This window comes from Ovis aries, chromosome 5 (genome assembly GCF_016772045.2).
Source record: "Ovis aries strain OAR_USU_Benz2616 breed Rambouillet chromosome 5, ARS-UI_Ramb_v3.0, whole genome shotgun sequence".
NCBI classification, from domain to species: Eukaryota; Metazoa; Chordata; class Mammalia; order Artiodactyla; family Bovidae; genus Ovis; species Ovis aries.
Window position 1 is genome coordinate 11,907,634 of NC_056058.1, and position 16,620 is coordinate 11,924,253.

At 39.8% G+C, this 16,620-nt stretch overlaps 1 protein-coding gene and 1 pseudogene across 1 annotated transcript; one reads left to right on the forward strand and one right to left on the reverse strand.

Moving 5' to 3' along the window:
• The first annotated feature begins 8,186 nt into the window (after positions 1-8,186).
• On the forward strand, positions 8,187-9,306 carry LOC106991163 (olfactory receptor 7G2-like; annotated as a pseudogene).
• Positions 9,307-15,330: 6,024 nt separating this feature from the next.
• Positions 15,331-16,317, reverse strand: LOC101110328 (olfactory receptor 7E24-like). Its single transcript, XM_012177854.3, has one exon. It carries the CDS (start codon positions 16,258-16,260, stop codon positions 15,331-15,333), a length of 930 nt encoding a protein of 309 aa, XP_012033244.2. The 5' UTR covers positions 16,261-16,317.
• Positions 16,318-16,620: the final 303 nt, after the last annotated feature.

Sequence of the window (16,620 nt, forward strand, 5' to 3'; positions counted from 1 at the left end):
CACAGTGCAGGCATTCTTTACCATCTGAGCCCCCAGGAAGCTAGTGCTGCCATAACAGAGTAGCACAGACTGGGTGGCTTAATAACAAATTTATTGTCACAGTTCTGAGATTGGAAGCTAGATCAAGGTGTCAGCAAGACTGGTTTCTTCTGAGGCCATTTTTCTTGGCTTGTAGCTGGCCATATTCTCCATATTTCTTTATGTGGTCTTGCCTCTGTATGCATGTATCCAAATCTCTTCTTGTTGGATTAAGGTTCACCTTAATGATTCCATTTTAACCAAATTACCTCTTCAAAGATCTTATCTCAAATACAGTCATATTCTAAAGATTAGGATGTCAGTATATGAATGAAATTAAACTAAGAGACACTTGCTTCTTGGAGGGAAAGCTATGACAAACCTAGACAGCATAATAAAAAGCAAAGACATCACTTTGCTGACAGAATTCCATACAGTCAAACCTATGGTCTTTCCAGTAGTCTTGAACAGATGTGAAATTTGGATTATAAAGAAGGCTGAGCATGGAAAGATTGAAGCTTTTGATTTGTGCTGGAGAAGATTCTTGAGAGTCCCTTGGACTGCAAGGAGATCAAAACAGGGAGTCCTAAAGGAAATCAACCATGAGTACTCCTTGGAAGGACGGATGCTGAAGCTCCAACACTTTGGCCACCTGATACAAACAGTCAACTCATTAGAAAATACCCTGATGCTAGGAAAGTTCAGTTCAGTCACTCATGTCCTACTCTTTATGACACTGTGTACTGAAGCTCGTCAGGCTTCCCTGTCCATCACCAACTCCTTGAGCTTGCTCAAACTCATGTCCATCGAGTCAATGATGTCATCCAACCATCTCATCCTCTGTCATCTCCTTCTTGTCCTGTCTTCGACCTTTCCCAGCATCAGGGTCTTTTCTAATGAGTCGTCGATTTTTGCATCAGGTGGCCAAAGTATTGGAGCTTCAATTTTCAGCATCAGTCCTTCCAATGAATATTAAGGTTTTATTTCCTTTAGAACTGACTGGCTTGACCTCCCTGTAGTCCAAGGGACTCTCAAGAGTCTTCTCCAACACCACAGTTCAAAAGTGTCAATTCTTCCGTGCTCAGCTTTCTTTATGGTACAACTCTCACATCCATACATGACTACTGGAAAAAGCATAGCTTAGACTATACAGACCTCTGTTGGTAGAGTAATGTCTCTGCTTTTTAATATGCTGTCTAGGTTGGTCATAGCTTTTCTTCCAAGGAGCAAACATCTTTTAACTTCATGGGTGCAGTCACCATCTGCAGTGATTTTGGAGCCCAAAAACATAAAGTCTGTCACTGTTTCTGAGGAGATCTTACAATAGCTGAGAAATGAAGAGAAGCTAAAGGCAAAGGAGAAAAGGAAAGATATACCCATTTGAATGCAGAGTTCCAAAGAATAGCAAGGAGAGATAAGAAAGCCTTCCTCAACGATCAGTGCAAAGAAATAGAAGAAAACAATAGAATGGGAGATCTCTTCAAGAAAATTAGAGATACCAAGGGAACATTTCATGCAAAGATGGGCACAATAAAGGAAGAAACGGTGTGGGCCTAACAGAAGCAGAAGCTATTAAGAAGAGGTGGCAAGAATACACAGAAGAACTGTACAAAAAAGATCTTCATGACCCAGAAACCACAATGATGTGATCACTCATCTAGAGCCAGACATCCTGGAATGCCAAGTCGTAGGAAGCATCACTACAAACAAAGCTAGTGGAGGTGATGGAATTCCAGTTGAGCTATGTCAAATCCTAAAAGATGATGCTGTGAAAGTGCTGCACTCAATAAGCCAGCAAATCTGGAAAACTCAGCAGTGGCCACAGGACCGGAAAAGTTCAGTTTTCATCCCAATCCCAAAGAAAGGCAATGCCAAAGAATGTTCAAACTACCTCACAATTGCACTCATCTCACATGCTAGTAAAGTAATGCTCAAAATTCTCCAAGTGAGTCTTCAACAGTATGTGAACCATGAAATTCCAGATGTTTAAGTTGTATTTAGAAAAGGCAGTGGAACAAGAGAACAAATTGTCAACATCTGTTGGATCATCAAAAAATCAAGAGAGCTCCAGAAAAAGCAGATACTTCTGCTTTATTCACTATGCCAAAGCCTTTGACTGTGTGGATCACCACAAACTGTGGAAAATTCTGAAAGAGATGGGAAAAACAGACCTCCTTACCTGCCTTCTGAGAAATTTGTATGCAGGTCAAGAAACAACAGTTAAAACTGGACATGGAACAACAGACTGGCTACAAATAGAGAAAGGAGTACGTCAAGGCTGTATACTGTCACCCTGCTTATTTAACTTATAGGCAGAGTACATCATACAAAATGCCAGGCTGGATGAAGCACAAGCTGGAATGAAGGTTGCCTGGAGAAATAACAATAACCTCAGACACGCAGATGGTAGAAAGTGAAGAAGAACTAAAGAGCCTCTTGATGAAAGTGAAAGAGGAGAGTGAAAAAGCTGGCTTAAAACTCAACATTCAAAAAAGTAAGATCATGGCATCCAGTCCCATCATTTCATGGCAAATAGATGGGGAAACAATGGAAATAGTGAGAGATGTTATTGGGGGGGGGGCTCCCAAATCACTGCAGATGGTAACTGCAGCCATGAAATTAAAAGATGCTTGCTCTTTGGAAGAAAAGCTATGACCAAGATAGATAGCATATTAAAAAGCAGAGACATTACTTTGCCAACAAATGTCCATCTAGTCAAAGCTATGGTTTTTCCAGTAGTCATGTATGGATGTGAGTTGGATTATAAAGAAAGCAGAGCACCAAAGAATTGATGCTTTTGAACTTTGGTGTTGGAGAAGACTCTTGAGAGTCCCTTGGACTGCAAGGAGATCCAACTACTCAATCCTAAAGGAATTCAGTCCTGAATATTCGTTGGAAGGACTGATGCTGAAGTTGATCTCCAATGCTTTGGCCACTTGACGTGAAGAACTGACTCATTGGAAAAGACCCTGATGCTGGGAAAGATTGAAGGTAGGACAAGAAGGGGATGACAGAGGGTGGGATGGTTGGATGGCATCACTGACTCAATGGACTTGAGTTTGAGAAGTCTCCAGGAGTTGGTGATAGATAGGGAAGCCTGGTGTGCTGTAGTACATCTGGTTGCAAAGAGTTGGACACGATTGAGTGACTGAACTGAACTGGTTCCATTATTTCCCCATCTATTTGCCATGAAGTGATGGGACTGGATGCCATGATCTTCCTTTTTTGAATGCTGAGTTTTAAGCCAGGTTTTCAAGAGGCTCTTTAGTTCTGTTTCTCTTTCTGCCATAAGGGTGGTGTCATTTGCATATCTGAGGTTACTGATATTTCTCCCAGCAGACTTGATTCCAGCTTGTGTTTCATCCAGCCCAGCATTTCTCATGATATACTCTACATGAAAATTAAATAAGCAGGGTGACAATATATAGTCTTGACGTACTCCTTTTCCAATTTGGAACCAGTACGTTGTTCCATGTTCGGTTCTAACTGTTGCTTCTTGACTTGCATACAGATTTCTCAAGAGGAAAGATTCCCATTACACAATGAGGACACTAGGTTACTCATTTAGTTGGACAAGTTTCTGCTTTCATAAAACAAGTAGTGGAGTCTGGATTAATTTCAGAGTTATGAGTCTAAGTACTCTTCCAAGCAATAAAGGCTGTCAAGACCACACATGTCCGCCTCCCTAACCCCCGGGGCCCCCGGCCCCGGAGACTGAGAGCCCTTCCCTAGTGGCTCGGATAGTAAAGAATCTGCATGCAGTGTAGGAGAACCTGGGTTCTCAAGATCCCCTGAAGAAAGAATATGGCTATCCACTCAGTATCCTTGCCTGGAGAACTTCATGGACTGAGAAGCCTAGAGAACTCCATGGACTGAGAAGCCTAGAGGGCTACAGTCCATGGGGTCACAAAGAGTCAGATGACTAAGCCACTAACACTAACTAACTAGGAGAGGGAGAATCTCTGCTTACAGGGACACTCCTTCTAGGATGTTTGACATTTAGTGTTATCTTGTAATATTCTTGTTATCTTCTAAATACTAGCAAATTCTTGCTATTTTCATCTGGATGTTTTAGGAGCCTATGCATTCAGTTTTTTCCTTCCACTCATATTCAGCTTTTTTTTCAAATATGGATTTTTTTTAATTTTTATTTTTACTTTATTTTACTTTACAATACTGTATTGGTTTTGCCATACATTAACATGAATTCACCACAGGTGTACATGAGTTCCCAAACATGAACCCCCCTCCCACCTCCCACCCCATATCATCTCTCTGGATCATCCCCATGCACCAGTTCCAAGCATCTTGTATCCTTCATCGAACATAGACTGGCGATTCATTTCTTACATGATAGTATACATGTTTCAATGCCATTCTCCCAAATCATCCCTCCCTCTCCCTCTCCCTCAGTGTCCTCTCCCTCAGTGTCTGCTCTACACATCTGTGTCTCTTTTGCTGTCTCGCATACAGGGTTATCATTACCGTCTTTCTAAATTCCATATATATGTGTCAGGATACTGAATTGGTGTTTTTCTTTCTGGCTTACTTCACTCTGTATAATAGGCTCCAGTTTCATCCATCTCATTAGAACTGATTCAAATGTATTCTTTTTAATGGCTGAGTAATACTCCATTGTGTATATGTACCACAGCTTTCTTATCCATTCATCTGCTGATGGACATCTAGGTTGTTTCCATATCCTGGCTATTATAAACAGTGCTGCGATGAACATTAGTGTACATATGTCTCTTTCAATTCTGGTTTCCTCAGTGTGTATGCCCAGCAGTGAGATTGCTAGGTCATAAGGCAGTTCTATTTCCAGTTTTTTAAGGAATCTCCACACTGTTCTCCATAGTGGCTGTATTAGTTTGCATTCCCACCAACAGTGTAAGAGGGTTCCCTTTTCTCCACACCCTCTCCAGCATTTACTGCTTTCAGACTTTTGGATAGCAGCCATTCTGACTGGTGTGAAATGGTACCTCATTGTGGTCTTGATTTGCATTTCTCTAATAATGAGTGATGTTGAGCATCTTTTCATGTGTTTGTTAACCATCCATATGTCTACTTTGGAGAAATGTCTATTTGGTTCTTTGGCCCATTTTTTGATTGGGTCGTTTATTTTTCTGGAATTGAACTGCAAGAGTTGCTTGTATATTTTTGAGATTAGTTGTTTGTCAGTTGCTTCATTTGCTATTATTTTCTCCCATTCTGAAGGCTGTCTTTCACCTTGCTTATAGTTTCCTTTGCTGTGCAGAAGCTTTTAATTTTAATTAGGTCCCATTTGTTTATTTTTGCTTTTATTTCCAATATTCTGGGAGGTGGGTCATAGAGGATCCTGCTGTGATTTATGTCAGAGAGTGTTTTGCCTATGTTCTCCTCTAGGAGTTTTATAGTTTCTGGTCTTCCGTTTAGATCTTTAATCCATTTTGAGTTTATTTTTGTGTGTGGTGTTAGAAAGTGTTCTAGTCTTATTCTTTTACAAGTGGTGGATCAGTTTTCCCAGCACCACTTGTGAAAGAGATTCTTTTCTCCATTGTATATTCTTGTCTCCTTTGTCAAAGATAAGGTATCCATAGGTTTGTGGATTTATCTCTGGGCTTTCTATTTTGCTCCATTGATCTATATTTCTGTCTTTGTGCCAGTACCATACTGTCTTGATGACTGTGGCTTTGTAGTAGAGCCTGAAGTCAGGTAGGTTGATTCCTCCAGTTCCATTCTTCTTTCTCAAGATTGCTTTGGCTGTTCAAAGTTTTCTGTATTTCCATACAAATTGTGAAATTATTTGTTCTAGCTCTGTGAAAAATACCATTGGTAGTTTGATAGGGGTTGCATTGAATCTATAGGTTGCTTTGGGTAGTATACTCATTTTCACTATATTGATGCTTCCGATCCATGAGCATGGTATATTTCTCCATCTATTAGTGTTCTCTTTGATTTCTTTCACCAGTGTTTTATAGTTTTCTATATATAGGTCTTTAGTTTCTTTAGGTAGATATATTCCTAAGTATTTTATTCTTTTCATTGCAATGGTGAATGGAATTGTTTCCTTAATTTCTTTTCTACTTTCTCATTATTAGTGTATCAGAATGCAAGGGATTTCTGTGTGTTGATTATATATCCTGCAACTTTACTATATTCATTGATTAGCTCTAGTAATTTTCTGGTGGAGTCTTTAGGGTTTTCTATGTAGAGGATCATGTCATCTGCAGTGAGAGTTTTACTTCTTCTTTTCCAATTTGGATTCCTTTTATTTCTTTTTCTGCTCTGATAGCTGTGTCCAAAACTTCCAGAACTATGTTTAATAGTAGCAGTGAAAGTGGGCACCCTTGTCTTGTTCCTGACTTTAGGGGAAATGTTTTCAATTTTTCACCATTGAGGATAATGTTTGCTGTGGGTTTGTCATATATAGCTTTTATTGTGTTAAGGTATGTTCCTTCTATTCCTGCTTTCTGGAGAGTTTTTATCATAAATGGATGTTGAATTTTGTCAAAGGCCTTCTCTGCATCTATTGAGATAATCATATGGTTTTTATTTTTCAATTTGTTAATGTGGTGAATTACATTGATTGATTTGCGGATATTGAAGAATCCTTGCATCCCTGGGATAAAGCCCACTTGGTCATGGTGTATGGTCTTTTTAATGTGTTGTTGGATTCTGATTGCTAGAATTTTGTTGAGGATTTTTGCATCTATGTTCATCAGTGATATTGGCCTGTAGTTTTCTTTTTTGTAGCATCTTTGTCAGGTTTTGGTATTAGGGTGATGGTGGCCTCATAGAATGAGTTTGGAAGTTTACCTTCCTCTCCAATTTTCTGGAAGAGTTTGAGTAGGATCGGTGTTAGCTAAAAGCAGTGCTAAGAGGAAAGTTCATAGCAATACAGGCATACCTCAAGAAACAAGAAAAAAGTCAAATAAATAACCTAACTCTACACCTAAAGCAACTAGAAAAGGAAGAATTGGAGAACTCCAGAGTTAGTAGAAGGAAAGAAATCTTAAAAATTAGGGCAGAAATAAATGCAAAAGAAACAAAAGAGACCATAGCAAAAATCAACAAAGTCAAAAGCTGGTTCTTTGAAAGGATAAATAAAATTGACAAACCATTAGCCAGACTCATCAAGAAGCAAAGAGAGAAAAATCAAATCAAAAAAATTAGAAATGAAAATGGAGAGATCACAACAGACAACACAGAAATACAAAGGATCATAAGAGACTACTATCAGCAGTTGTATGCCAATAAAATGGACAACGTGGAAGAAATGGACAAATTCTTAGAAAAGTACAACTTTCCAAAACTGAACCAGGAAGAAATAGAACATCTTAACAGACTCATCACAAGCATGGAAATAGAAGCTGTAATCAGAAGTCTTCTAGCAAACAAAAGCCCAGGTCCAGATGGCTGGCTTCACAGTTGAATTCTATTCAGCTTTTTTTTTTTTTTTAAATAATATGCCAGTTACCAGCTTAAGGAATGAACTTCCAGGAAGTTCATAATTTTATTCATAATTATGAATAAATAAACAGAATTCATAATTTTATTCTTATATTTCTTTTTGTTTGAAGTTGTGTAATAATTCAGAAGAAATGCAGCAATGTCTTCTTCATTTTAGGGGGCGCAGTGATAAAGAATCTGCCTTTCAATACAGGAGATGCAGCAAATGTTCATTTAATCCCTGGGTTGGGAAGATCCCCTGGAGAAGGGAATGGCTACCCACTCAGTATTCTTGCCTGGAGAATTCCATGGAGAGAGGAGCCTGGCAGGATACAGCTCATGAGGTCTCGAGGGATCAGACATGATTGAGCACACACATTTCTTTATTTTATTCTCAGCACTTGCCACAGTGTGTGAGGTTACCAGTGCTTAACAAAATATTTTGGCTAATAAAGTAAGTGGAGGGAGAAATAGGCAGAGAAGAAGATTCCATTATTTTCTCAGGTTCATTATATAGATGAGTGTTTTTCTAAAGCAGTGGCTTTCAAAATTCATTGTTTGACAGAATCATCTAGAGACCTTATTAAAAATGTTGATTGTTAGTCCTTATTCCTAATGTTTGTCATCAGGGAATCAAGAACAGGGCCCAAGAATGGTTATTTTGAAAAAGTTCCAAAGTAATTTTGATGCTGCAGCTAGTCCATAGATTATAAATTTTATTGTTTCTCCACCTGATATTTTCCATCCGATTTCTTCGTAACAAGGAATCAGGAAATCAAACAGATGTTTCAGATTTCCTTCTCCTGAGAATGATAGAAGACCCTGAACTCCAGCTTATTCTCTTCACTCTGTTCCTGTCTATATACATGGTCACTGTTCTTGGAAACCTGCTTGTCATCCTGGCTGTCAGCTCCGACTCTTACCTCTGCACACCCATGTATTACTTTCTTTCAAATCTTTCCTTTGCTGACATCTGTTTAAGCATAACCACCATCCCAAAGATACTTGTCAATAAGTAAGCACAGAATGAGAGCACCACTTCGGCAAGCTGCCTCACCCAAATGGCTTTTTTCCTGTTTTTGACCTGTTGGGAGAATTTTCTCCTTGCTATTATGGCCCATGACTGCTATGTGGTCATTTGTCAACTCCTAAGGTACATGTTTGGGCTTCCCACATGGCTCTGTAGTAAAGAATCTGCCTGCCAGTACAGGGGACATAAGAGACTCAAGTTCAACCCTTGAGTCAAGAAGACCCCCTGGAGGAGGGCATGACAACCCACTCCAGTATTCTTGCCTGGAGAATCTCATGGACAGAGAAGCCTGGCAGGCTATAGTCCACGGTGTTGCATTTAGTCAAACATGACTAAAGTGACTTAGCACACATGCATGCAGAAAGGACATGGGTATCTCGAGCCCTCCTTTCTGTGTTCTGCTGATTCCATTCCTTCTGTTCTTTAGCATTATGAATGCCCTGCTCCACAGTCCAGTGGCGCTGAGGCTGTCCTTTGGCAGAGACCTGGAAATTCCTCACTCATTCTGTGAGTTTCCTCAGGTCATCAAGCTGGCCTGTTCTGATACCCTCATCAACAACATTCTAATATATTTCATGGGTAGCTTATTTTGGAGTGTTTCTGTCTCTGGGACCATTTTCTCATATACTCCAATTGTCTTCTCTGTTTCGAGAATGTCATCAATGAATACAAAGTATAAAACTTTTTCCACCTGTGGGTCTCATCTGTTGGTTGTTTCCTTGTTCTATTGAACAGCTCATGGGGTTTATATTAGTTCTGCAGTTACTGGCTTGTCCAGAAAAATTGCCGTAGTCTCACTGACGTACGTTGTGGCCCTTAAATGGTGAACCCACTTATTTACACCATTTATTTACAGCCTGAGAAACAGGGACAAGAAGGAATCCTTGAGGAAACTCATTGATATGTTGCCTTTTTTGTTCTGTGATTACATTGCCTTTGGGTGGGTGGGTGGGCTTAGTTTTCTCAAGTCAAAATGATAGGCACCCTAGATGAACCAGAATACTTGATTCTTCCATTGTACAACTCCTCTAAAGTGACTAGATAGAGTCATGTTTAAAGTATTGAAACTTGGACTCAGAGCCCAACTTTGCTTTTAATCTAGCTCTGGGATGTTTGTCACAACATTTCAATTCTCCATACTCTATTTCTTTGCTCATGTTCTATAGAAGCAATATGACCCTGGAGTTCTAGTTTGACTGATTTTTGTTTGTGATGACTCTCAGAAAAGGAAAGTTGTAGGAGGTGGATGAGGCAAGGGGCTGGGGTGGGGGTGGGGGAGGAATGAAAGAAGCTGTGGTCCTGTATTGAGACTAGCTTCTGTCTGATTCTATGGAAAGTGCCATGACAATCATACCTCAGAATTATCCCTCCCATGAGGCAAGGGAAATGAGCTCACACCACATATCAATAATTAGTAAGACCAGTCACTGGTGAATAGCATCCTTCTGAGGAACCATTAGCATCCACTATAATCAGTTTCAATATCTATAAAATTGTCATCATCCTTGGTGGTTGAGGTGATTGTAAGATATCTGAAATTTATCAGTGAGGAGACTTTAGTTCTAATAAGAAAAAGGAAAGTTTTGTCTAATATGATTAAACAATAAAGAAAGTTATGACAAAGTCATGAAAGTCATGACAAAGACTTCAGAGATCATCAGGAACAGGAGCTAGGTACTCATCCACTCCTGTATGAGGTGCCCTTATCCTCAGATTGTTCTCTACAAAGATGGTGACAGAAAATGAAAATGTCAGACTTGGACATGAAGCCCAAAGATAGAAAACTGATTTTCCTTCCCTAATCCAGTTTTTAATAGATCTTTCTGTGGAGTCTGCCAGAACATCTCTGTAGTGAATTTGAATGGTGGCTCTCAAAACAATATGTCCACTTCCTATTCTTCCTATCTTGTGAATCTTACTCTATACTACAACAGGGTGAATGTTACTTATTTGGAAAAAGAGTCTTTTCAGTGAAAGAATTTATCCAAGTTTATCTGGATAGCCTTTAAATGTAGTCACAGATATCCTTATTAGAGAGACAGAAATAGAAAAGACACAGGAAAAAAGGAAGGGGAAAATATCTCCTTTGAGATAAAAATTGGATTGATGTGCCAGCATTAGATTGCTTGTATTTGACCCATTTTGCTGAACAAAATTTTCATTTTCATTGGACTCTAATGCATGCTGTTACCATCCCTATGTATACTGCTTTGTTGTTTAGTCACTAAGTTGTGTCTGACTCCTTGGCGACCTTGTGGACTGTAGCCCACCAGGTTCCCCTATCCATGGGATTTCCCAGGCAAGAAGACTGGAATGGGTTGATGTTTCCTTCTCCAGAGGATCTTCTCAACCCAGGGATTGAACCTGCATCTCTTGCACTGGTAGGCAGTTTCTTTACCATTGAGCCACCAGGGACTTTATTAAATAAATTTGCTCTTTTGAGCTTGTTGGGAGGCCTTTTTTATCAATTAATCAGACTTAACATGGATGAATTAATCTTGATTTAGTTATATTTTATGAAAATGAAGGTAATTTTAGAGAAGCAGAGATGTTTCAATGAATATCAAATTCTAATTCTGTTTATTGAAGTCAGTAGTCACTAAGACTCACTTCTCAGATAATTCCTTTCTGTTATGTTACATTGTGCAAAATTTAAGTAAATTATTAAAAGAATACTCTAAGTTTATTTCTGAAGCTTAACCCAATAATGTATCCTTGGATGAAGATCAGATGCCCCATGGTCTACAACCAGGAGATTAACACCCACGCCATGGTCATTTAAATTTAAAGAGTCCCTTAGACTGGGGACAATTAAAACATGCTGGGAATAATCAGTCTAATAACAGTAGGAAATTGGGCTAGATGCCTTATGGGCAATGCCAATATATAGTTCCCTTTAAAGATAAGGATCGGTACAGAACAGGTAAATTCAGATGACCTCGAATATACTGGGCTGCTTCTAAAGACAATTATTGACCAAAATTCTTACTTATGACCTCATTAATATTGCTAGCTATCTTGTTTTTATATTGCCCATTTTTACAAAATTGTTTCTTTAATTACCAAATGTGTGACTGAGATACTGATAAAATGAAGATATAAAGCTTCATATGAGATTGATGGTTGTTATAGTGTGATTCTAGATAGGGGAAGAAGTAACAAGAGGAAATATTTTCCTAGACCAAAAGAGACTAGGAAGAAGGTGGTCCAGAGACTTTCAGCTACTGTTAATAAGGCCTAGTCCAGTAATAGCACATTGAGTGGCCTATCAGAGAAATCTCTGCCAGACCTGAGAATGAACATTCCTAGAGTTGTGGGACAAAAGAGTCATGAAATGCCCCCCAAACCACAGTTGAATTTATTACCCTGAAGGGGCCCTGATAACTGAAAACTGGGCACTTCCCATCTGCCTCTCTAAGGATTAGGTCAGTGGCCACTACAGCCACTGACTTTCAACACATTTTGAAATGAGTTCAAGGTGGGGGAGCTTGAATGAGGTGCTCTATGTTCTGGAACAACTTCAGAACAGGCCTTCAGATAGTTGCTTTCAGGAGAGATTTTATGAGCTCAAATTCTTGTATCTTCTTATAACGAAAAAAATACTGAAGTCATTAATGGTAATATCTGCTTTGGCCATTAAGGAGAGAAATGCAATTGAAAGTCAAAATGGAATAGTTGTAGTTCAGACATCCAAGGTAATAATACTAGGTGGCATTATGAACATGATTTCTGAAAAGTCCCTGTATAGCTAAGAGCTTCAGTTTTCTGAGCTGTGGTAGACTTGTGATGTTACCAGCCATTCCCAAAACAATGTCTGCTGGCAGCTGGAAGCTGCAACCTTATGGGTTCAAGGTATCCTCTTGCAACTAAAATTTTTTGGAAAATGAAATTGCTTTAGATCAGATATTAGTAGAAAAAGGAGACAGGTAATGGCTAATAGCTTCTGTTATGTGTATGTTAATACCACATTGAAAGTTAAAACCTTCTCAGATAAAAGTAAACAACTGGCTACCTGGCTGCAATTCTCCCCAAGGTGTGAGGTCCAGATTGGGTTTCAGGCTTATCTCAGGGAATGAACTTTATTTTGTCTGTTAAAATTCCAGTTGTCACTCCTCCAACTACTTCTAGCTGAATATCTTACACCAAAAGGAAGTGATATTGAGATCATACAAGACTTAGATCCAGGATTTGGAACTCAGAAATATTTCCAATTCAGTGTATATTCTCCAAATTGAGGGAGAATTATGCCCCATTTTACCCACTCTTGATTGGGAAATCCCATGGACAGAGGAGATTGCCAGGCTGCAGTTCATGGGGTCACAGAGTCGGACACGACTTAGCAAGTAAACAACAACAACAATAACTGCCCCTTTTTAGCAGGAAGCGACCAGAACCATTGTTGCACAGTTCCCTGAATTGAACCTGAAGAGGACTCTGTGGGACTCCAGAGTACAATCCTTTCTGCATCCCCTGTTTCTTATTTGTAGGCTCATTCAGCCTCCTTGATCTTCCCTGACTTTCAAAGGGCAGATTCAGACAGTTGCTTATCAGGAAAGGGAGGGGATGCAGAAACATGGGAAAGTGAAAGTGTGAGTCACTCAGTCCCATGTCGGACTCATTGCAACCCCTTGGACTGTAATCCTCCAGGTTCCTCTGTCCTTGGAATTCTCTAGGCAGGAATACTAGAGTGGGTAGCCATTCCCTTCTCCAGGGGATCGTCCCAAGCCAGGGATCGAATCCAGGTCTTCTGCATTGTAGGAAGATTCTTTACTATCTAGGCCACAAGACAAGCCAACAGAAACACGGGAGGAGCAGTCAAATGGTGGTGCAGCCTTGGGACAGGGTGCTGGTTTCCTCCTCAAGGAGTATATATAACACTATCTTTGAGTTTTGAAGAACTGTATCCCCCATCCAGGAGGAGGATGGTAACTTCAGGCTGAGTGCAAGATTCCTGGAGCGCTGGCCTGTTACCTCAACACCAAATGATCAGAAGAAAGTCATACACTCTGTAGCCCTCACTCTCAACTTTGTCTTCCTTTTCTGGACACAGTGATGACATCCTGTTAGGCCTCTTGTTTGGCCCCTGTCTGTTAAAAGTACTTCTATCTCTGACAGTTTCAGGTTAAATTTTTGTTACTACAAGTGTGGATGTCAGTTTCAGACATAAGATACCTCGATTTAAAACAGGTGGAGAGAAACTTCTACTCTACTAGGCAGGACAATGTTCATTCTCAACAGAAAGTGGTTACAGAAGAAAGATCTCTGCCCCAATTCTCAAGAAGTTATCTTCAGTATGAAGTCCTGGCAGGGGAGGGGGTTAGGGGGCAGATTTTTAGGGGAACCACTGACTGAAACCACTAACTCTGGCCAAGCATGAGAGTAGCCACTTGTTTGGGTTATCTTTCAATGGGCGTTCCTGGTAAGGGATGCAGAACTAAAAAGCTACGACCAACTGAGAGAATATGGGAAAGGTCAAAAGTAGGTACGGATGCAGTCCATATGTCCTACTGACCTCCTGAGATCCTTCTTGCTGGAATCCATCTTGGTTGAGTAATGCGTGCCACCAGGAAGGACCCTGAGTCAGAATGATTGGCCAGAGACAACCCAGAAACTAACCCTATTACCATAAAACCTGAAACTGTGAACCATGTGGCAGAGTAGTTCTGAATTCCCTTACCCTGCTTCGTTCTGCCTAAGCACCCTTTTCCAAGAAAGCCTCTTGCTTTGTCAGCATGTGTGTCTCCTTGGACAATGCATTTCCAAGTGTTAGAAAAGAGCCCTCTCTCAGACCCTCTCTCTCCTCTTTCTGTTTTGCAGCCAAAAACCACTATTCATCTCCAGCACTATTCCATCTTCCCCAACTGAAATTTGTCTCCATTAAACCCTAACTCCCCATTCTTCCTCCCAAAGATTCTGGCAACAACCATTCTAATCACTATCTCTATGAGTTTGATTACTTTTGGTACTTTCTAGAAGTGGAACCATTCTATATTCCCCTATTATGTCTGACTATGTAATATGATCAGGAAGAAATTAGATGGAATGGCAAGGAGAATTATTAGAAAAATTGAGAATTGACTTTTCTCTAGAAGGTAGTCTCTCATCATTCTTGGGAAATCATAATCCTATTTCCCAAAAGTACTAGTTGAAAACTCAGTGTTATGTCCAAATTCTGTCCCAAAATATCCTGGTTAATCAGGAAATTAGTCAACCTACTTGCTCAAAAATCTGAACAACATGATATTATACATGTGGGGAGGGAGGTGGGAGGGGGGGTTCAGGATTGGCAACTCATGTACACCCGTGGCAGATTCATGTTGATGTATGGCAAAACCAATACAGTATTGTAAAGTAAAATAAAGTTAAAAAATATCTGAACATCATTAAGAAACAAAAATATACTTAAGGTAGGGTTTAAATCCACCCAACAAATGGGGGGGGGGCGGCAAATAATATGAAACCTATAGAAACAAAAAATAACAAAAAAGAAAGCTATGATTATTTTGTAATCATAGATACAATACTGTTCATGACCAAGGGTCCGACATAATTCATAAGAAAATTGAGAATGGTATACTGATGTGCTATGCAAAATCCTGAATGGGCTATGACTCACATGGAATGTCCAAATGATGTCACAATTCCATTACTATTCTAAGTAATTACTATTCTAAGTAATTCTACTATTTCCAGCTATTCTAAGAGGAAAACATTTGTAGACTGAAAGATGAAAGCCAGATAGGTATATATACAATATGGAACTGCAGATTCAAATCATTTGTTGCATATATGTGATTTTACTGCCTTTTCCAGTCTTATTAACCCAAAACAATATGGCACAGGTGTTGAGATTAGATTATTCTGCAGAAAATCCTCCACAGGGCATTCCTGATGTCCTTGTTCCTTAGACTGTAGATGAAGGGGTTCAGCATAGGGGTGACTATAGTGTACATCACCGAGGCCACTGCACTCTTCCTGAGGGAAGATAAGACAGTTGAACTAACGTACATCCCAAGGCCTGTTCCAAAAAATAAGCAAACAACTGACAGGTGAGAGCCACAGGTGGAAAAGGCTTTGTACTTCCCATCTGATGAGGAGACTCTTAGAATAGAGGATATAATTCGAGCATAAGAGTAAAGGATTCCTAAGAGTGGAACTCCACCGAAGATAGTACCAATGAAATAGATTAATAGGTTACTGATGGAGGTGTTGGAACAGGCAAGGTTGACAAGTTGAGGAGGATCACAAAAGAAATGAGGGATTTTAACATTTGCACAGAAGGTAAGCTGTAACATCATTAAGTAGTGCAGCAGGGAGGTCAAAAAGCTGATGAAAAATGAGGCCAGGACCAACGCACCGCAGGTACGGGGATTCATGATGACCAGGTAGTGTAGAGGATTACAGATGGCCACCAACCGATCATAGGCCATCACTGTCAGAAGGAGACTCTCCAAAAATGCAAAAAGAGAAAAAAAGGTTAGCTGAGTCAGACACCCTCTATAGGTGATGGATTTGTTGTATCTCTGGAGGTTCACTAGCATCTTGGGGATGGTGGTGGTGCTGATACTGATGTCAGCCAAGGACAAACTGGAAAGGAAGAAATACATTGGGATGTGGAGATGAGGATCAGAGCTGATGACCAGGATGATGAACAGGTTTCCAAACAAGGTCACCAAATACAGGGATAGGAAGAGCCCCAAAAGAAGGGGCTGCAGGTCTGGATCATCTGAGAGGCCCAGGAGGAGGAATTCTGAGACACCTGTTAGATTCTGTGATTCCATGTAGATGGAACACCTTTTGAAAAAGAAGAGAGTGTTGAATACAGGAAATAAATATACAGGAACCTGGATAAATGTCCATACTTTGGATTCAAACAATTCACATGTAATGTATTCAGGCTTGAGTATCAAACACTGAAATACATTCAGCAGTATTTATCAATTAAGAGCTCTTCTTTATTGATGCCAAGAATATTCACTTGTCTATACACCCATTTTAGAGTCATGGGGCCAAAGAATATGAGTGAAGTAAGGAGACTGTGAAATAACAAGTCCACACACATAGCAAATTATGTGCCCCCTACTTTTGAAGGGGAAATATAGAATAAAATGTATTCTCCTTCCTTAAAAATATCATTCTAA

Excerpts from the sequence above, each read along its gene's own strand:
- LOC101110328 (XM_012177854.3), bottom strand. The coding sequence starts at position 16,260 with ATGGAATCACAGAATCTAACAGGTGTCTCAGAATTCCTCCTCCTGGGC.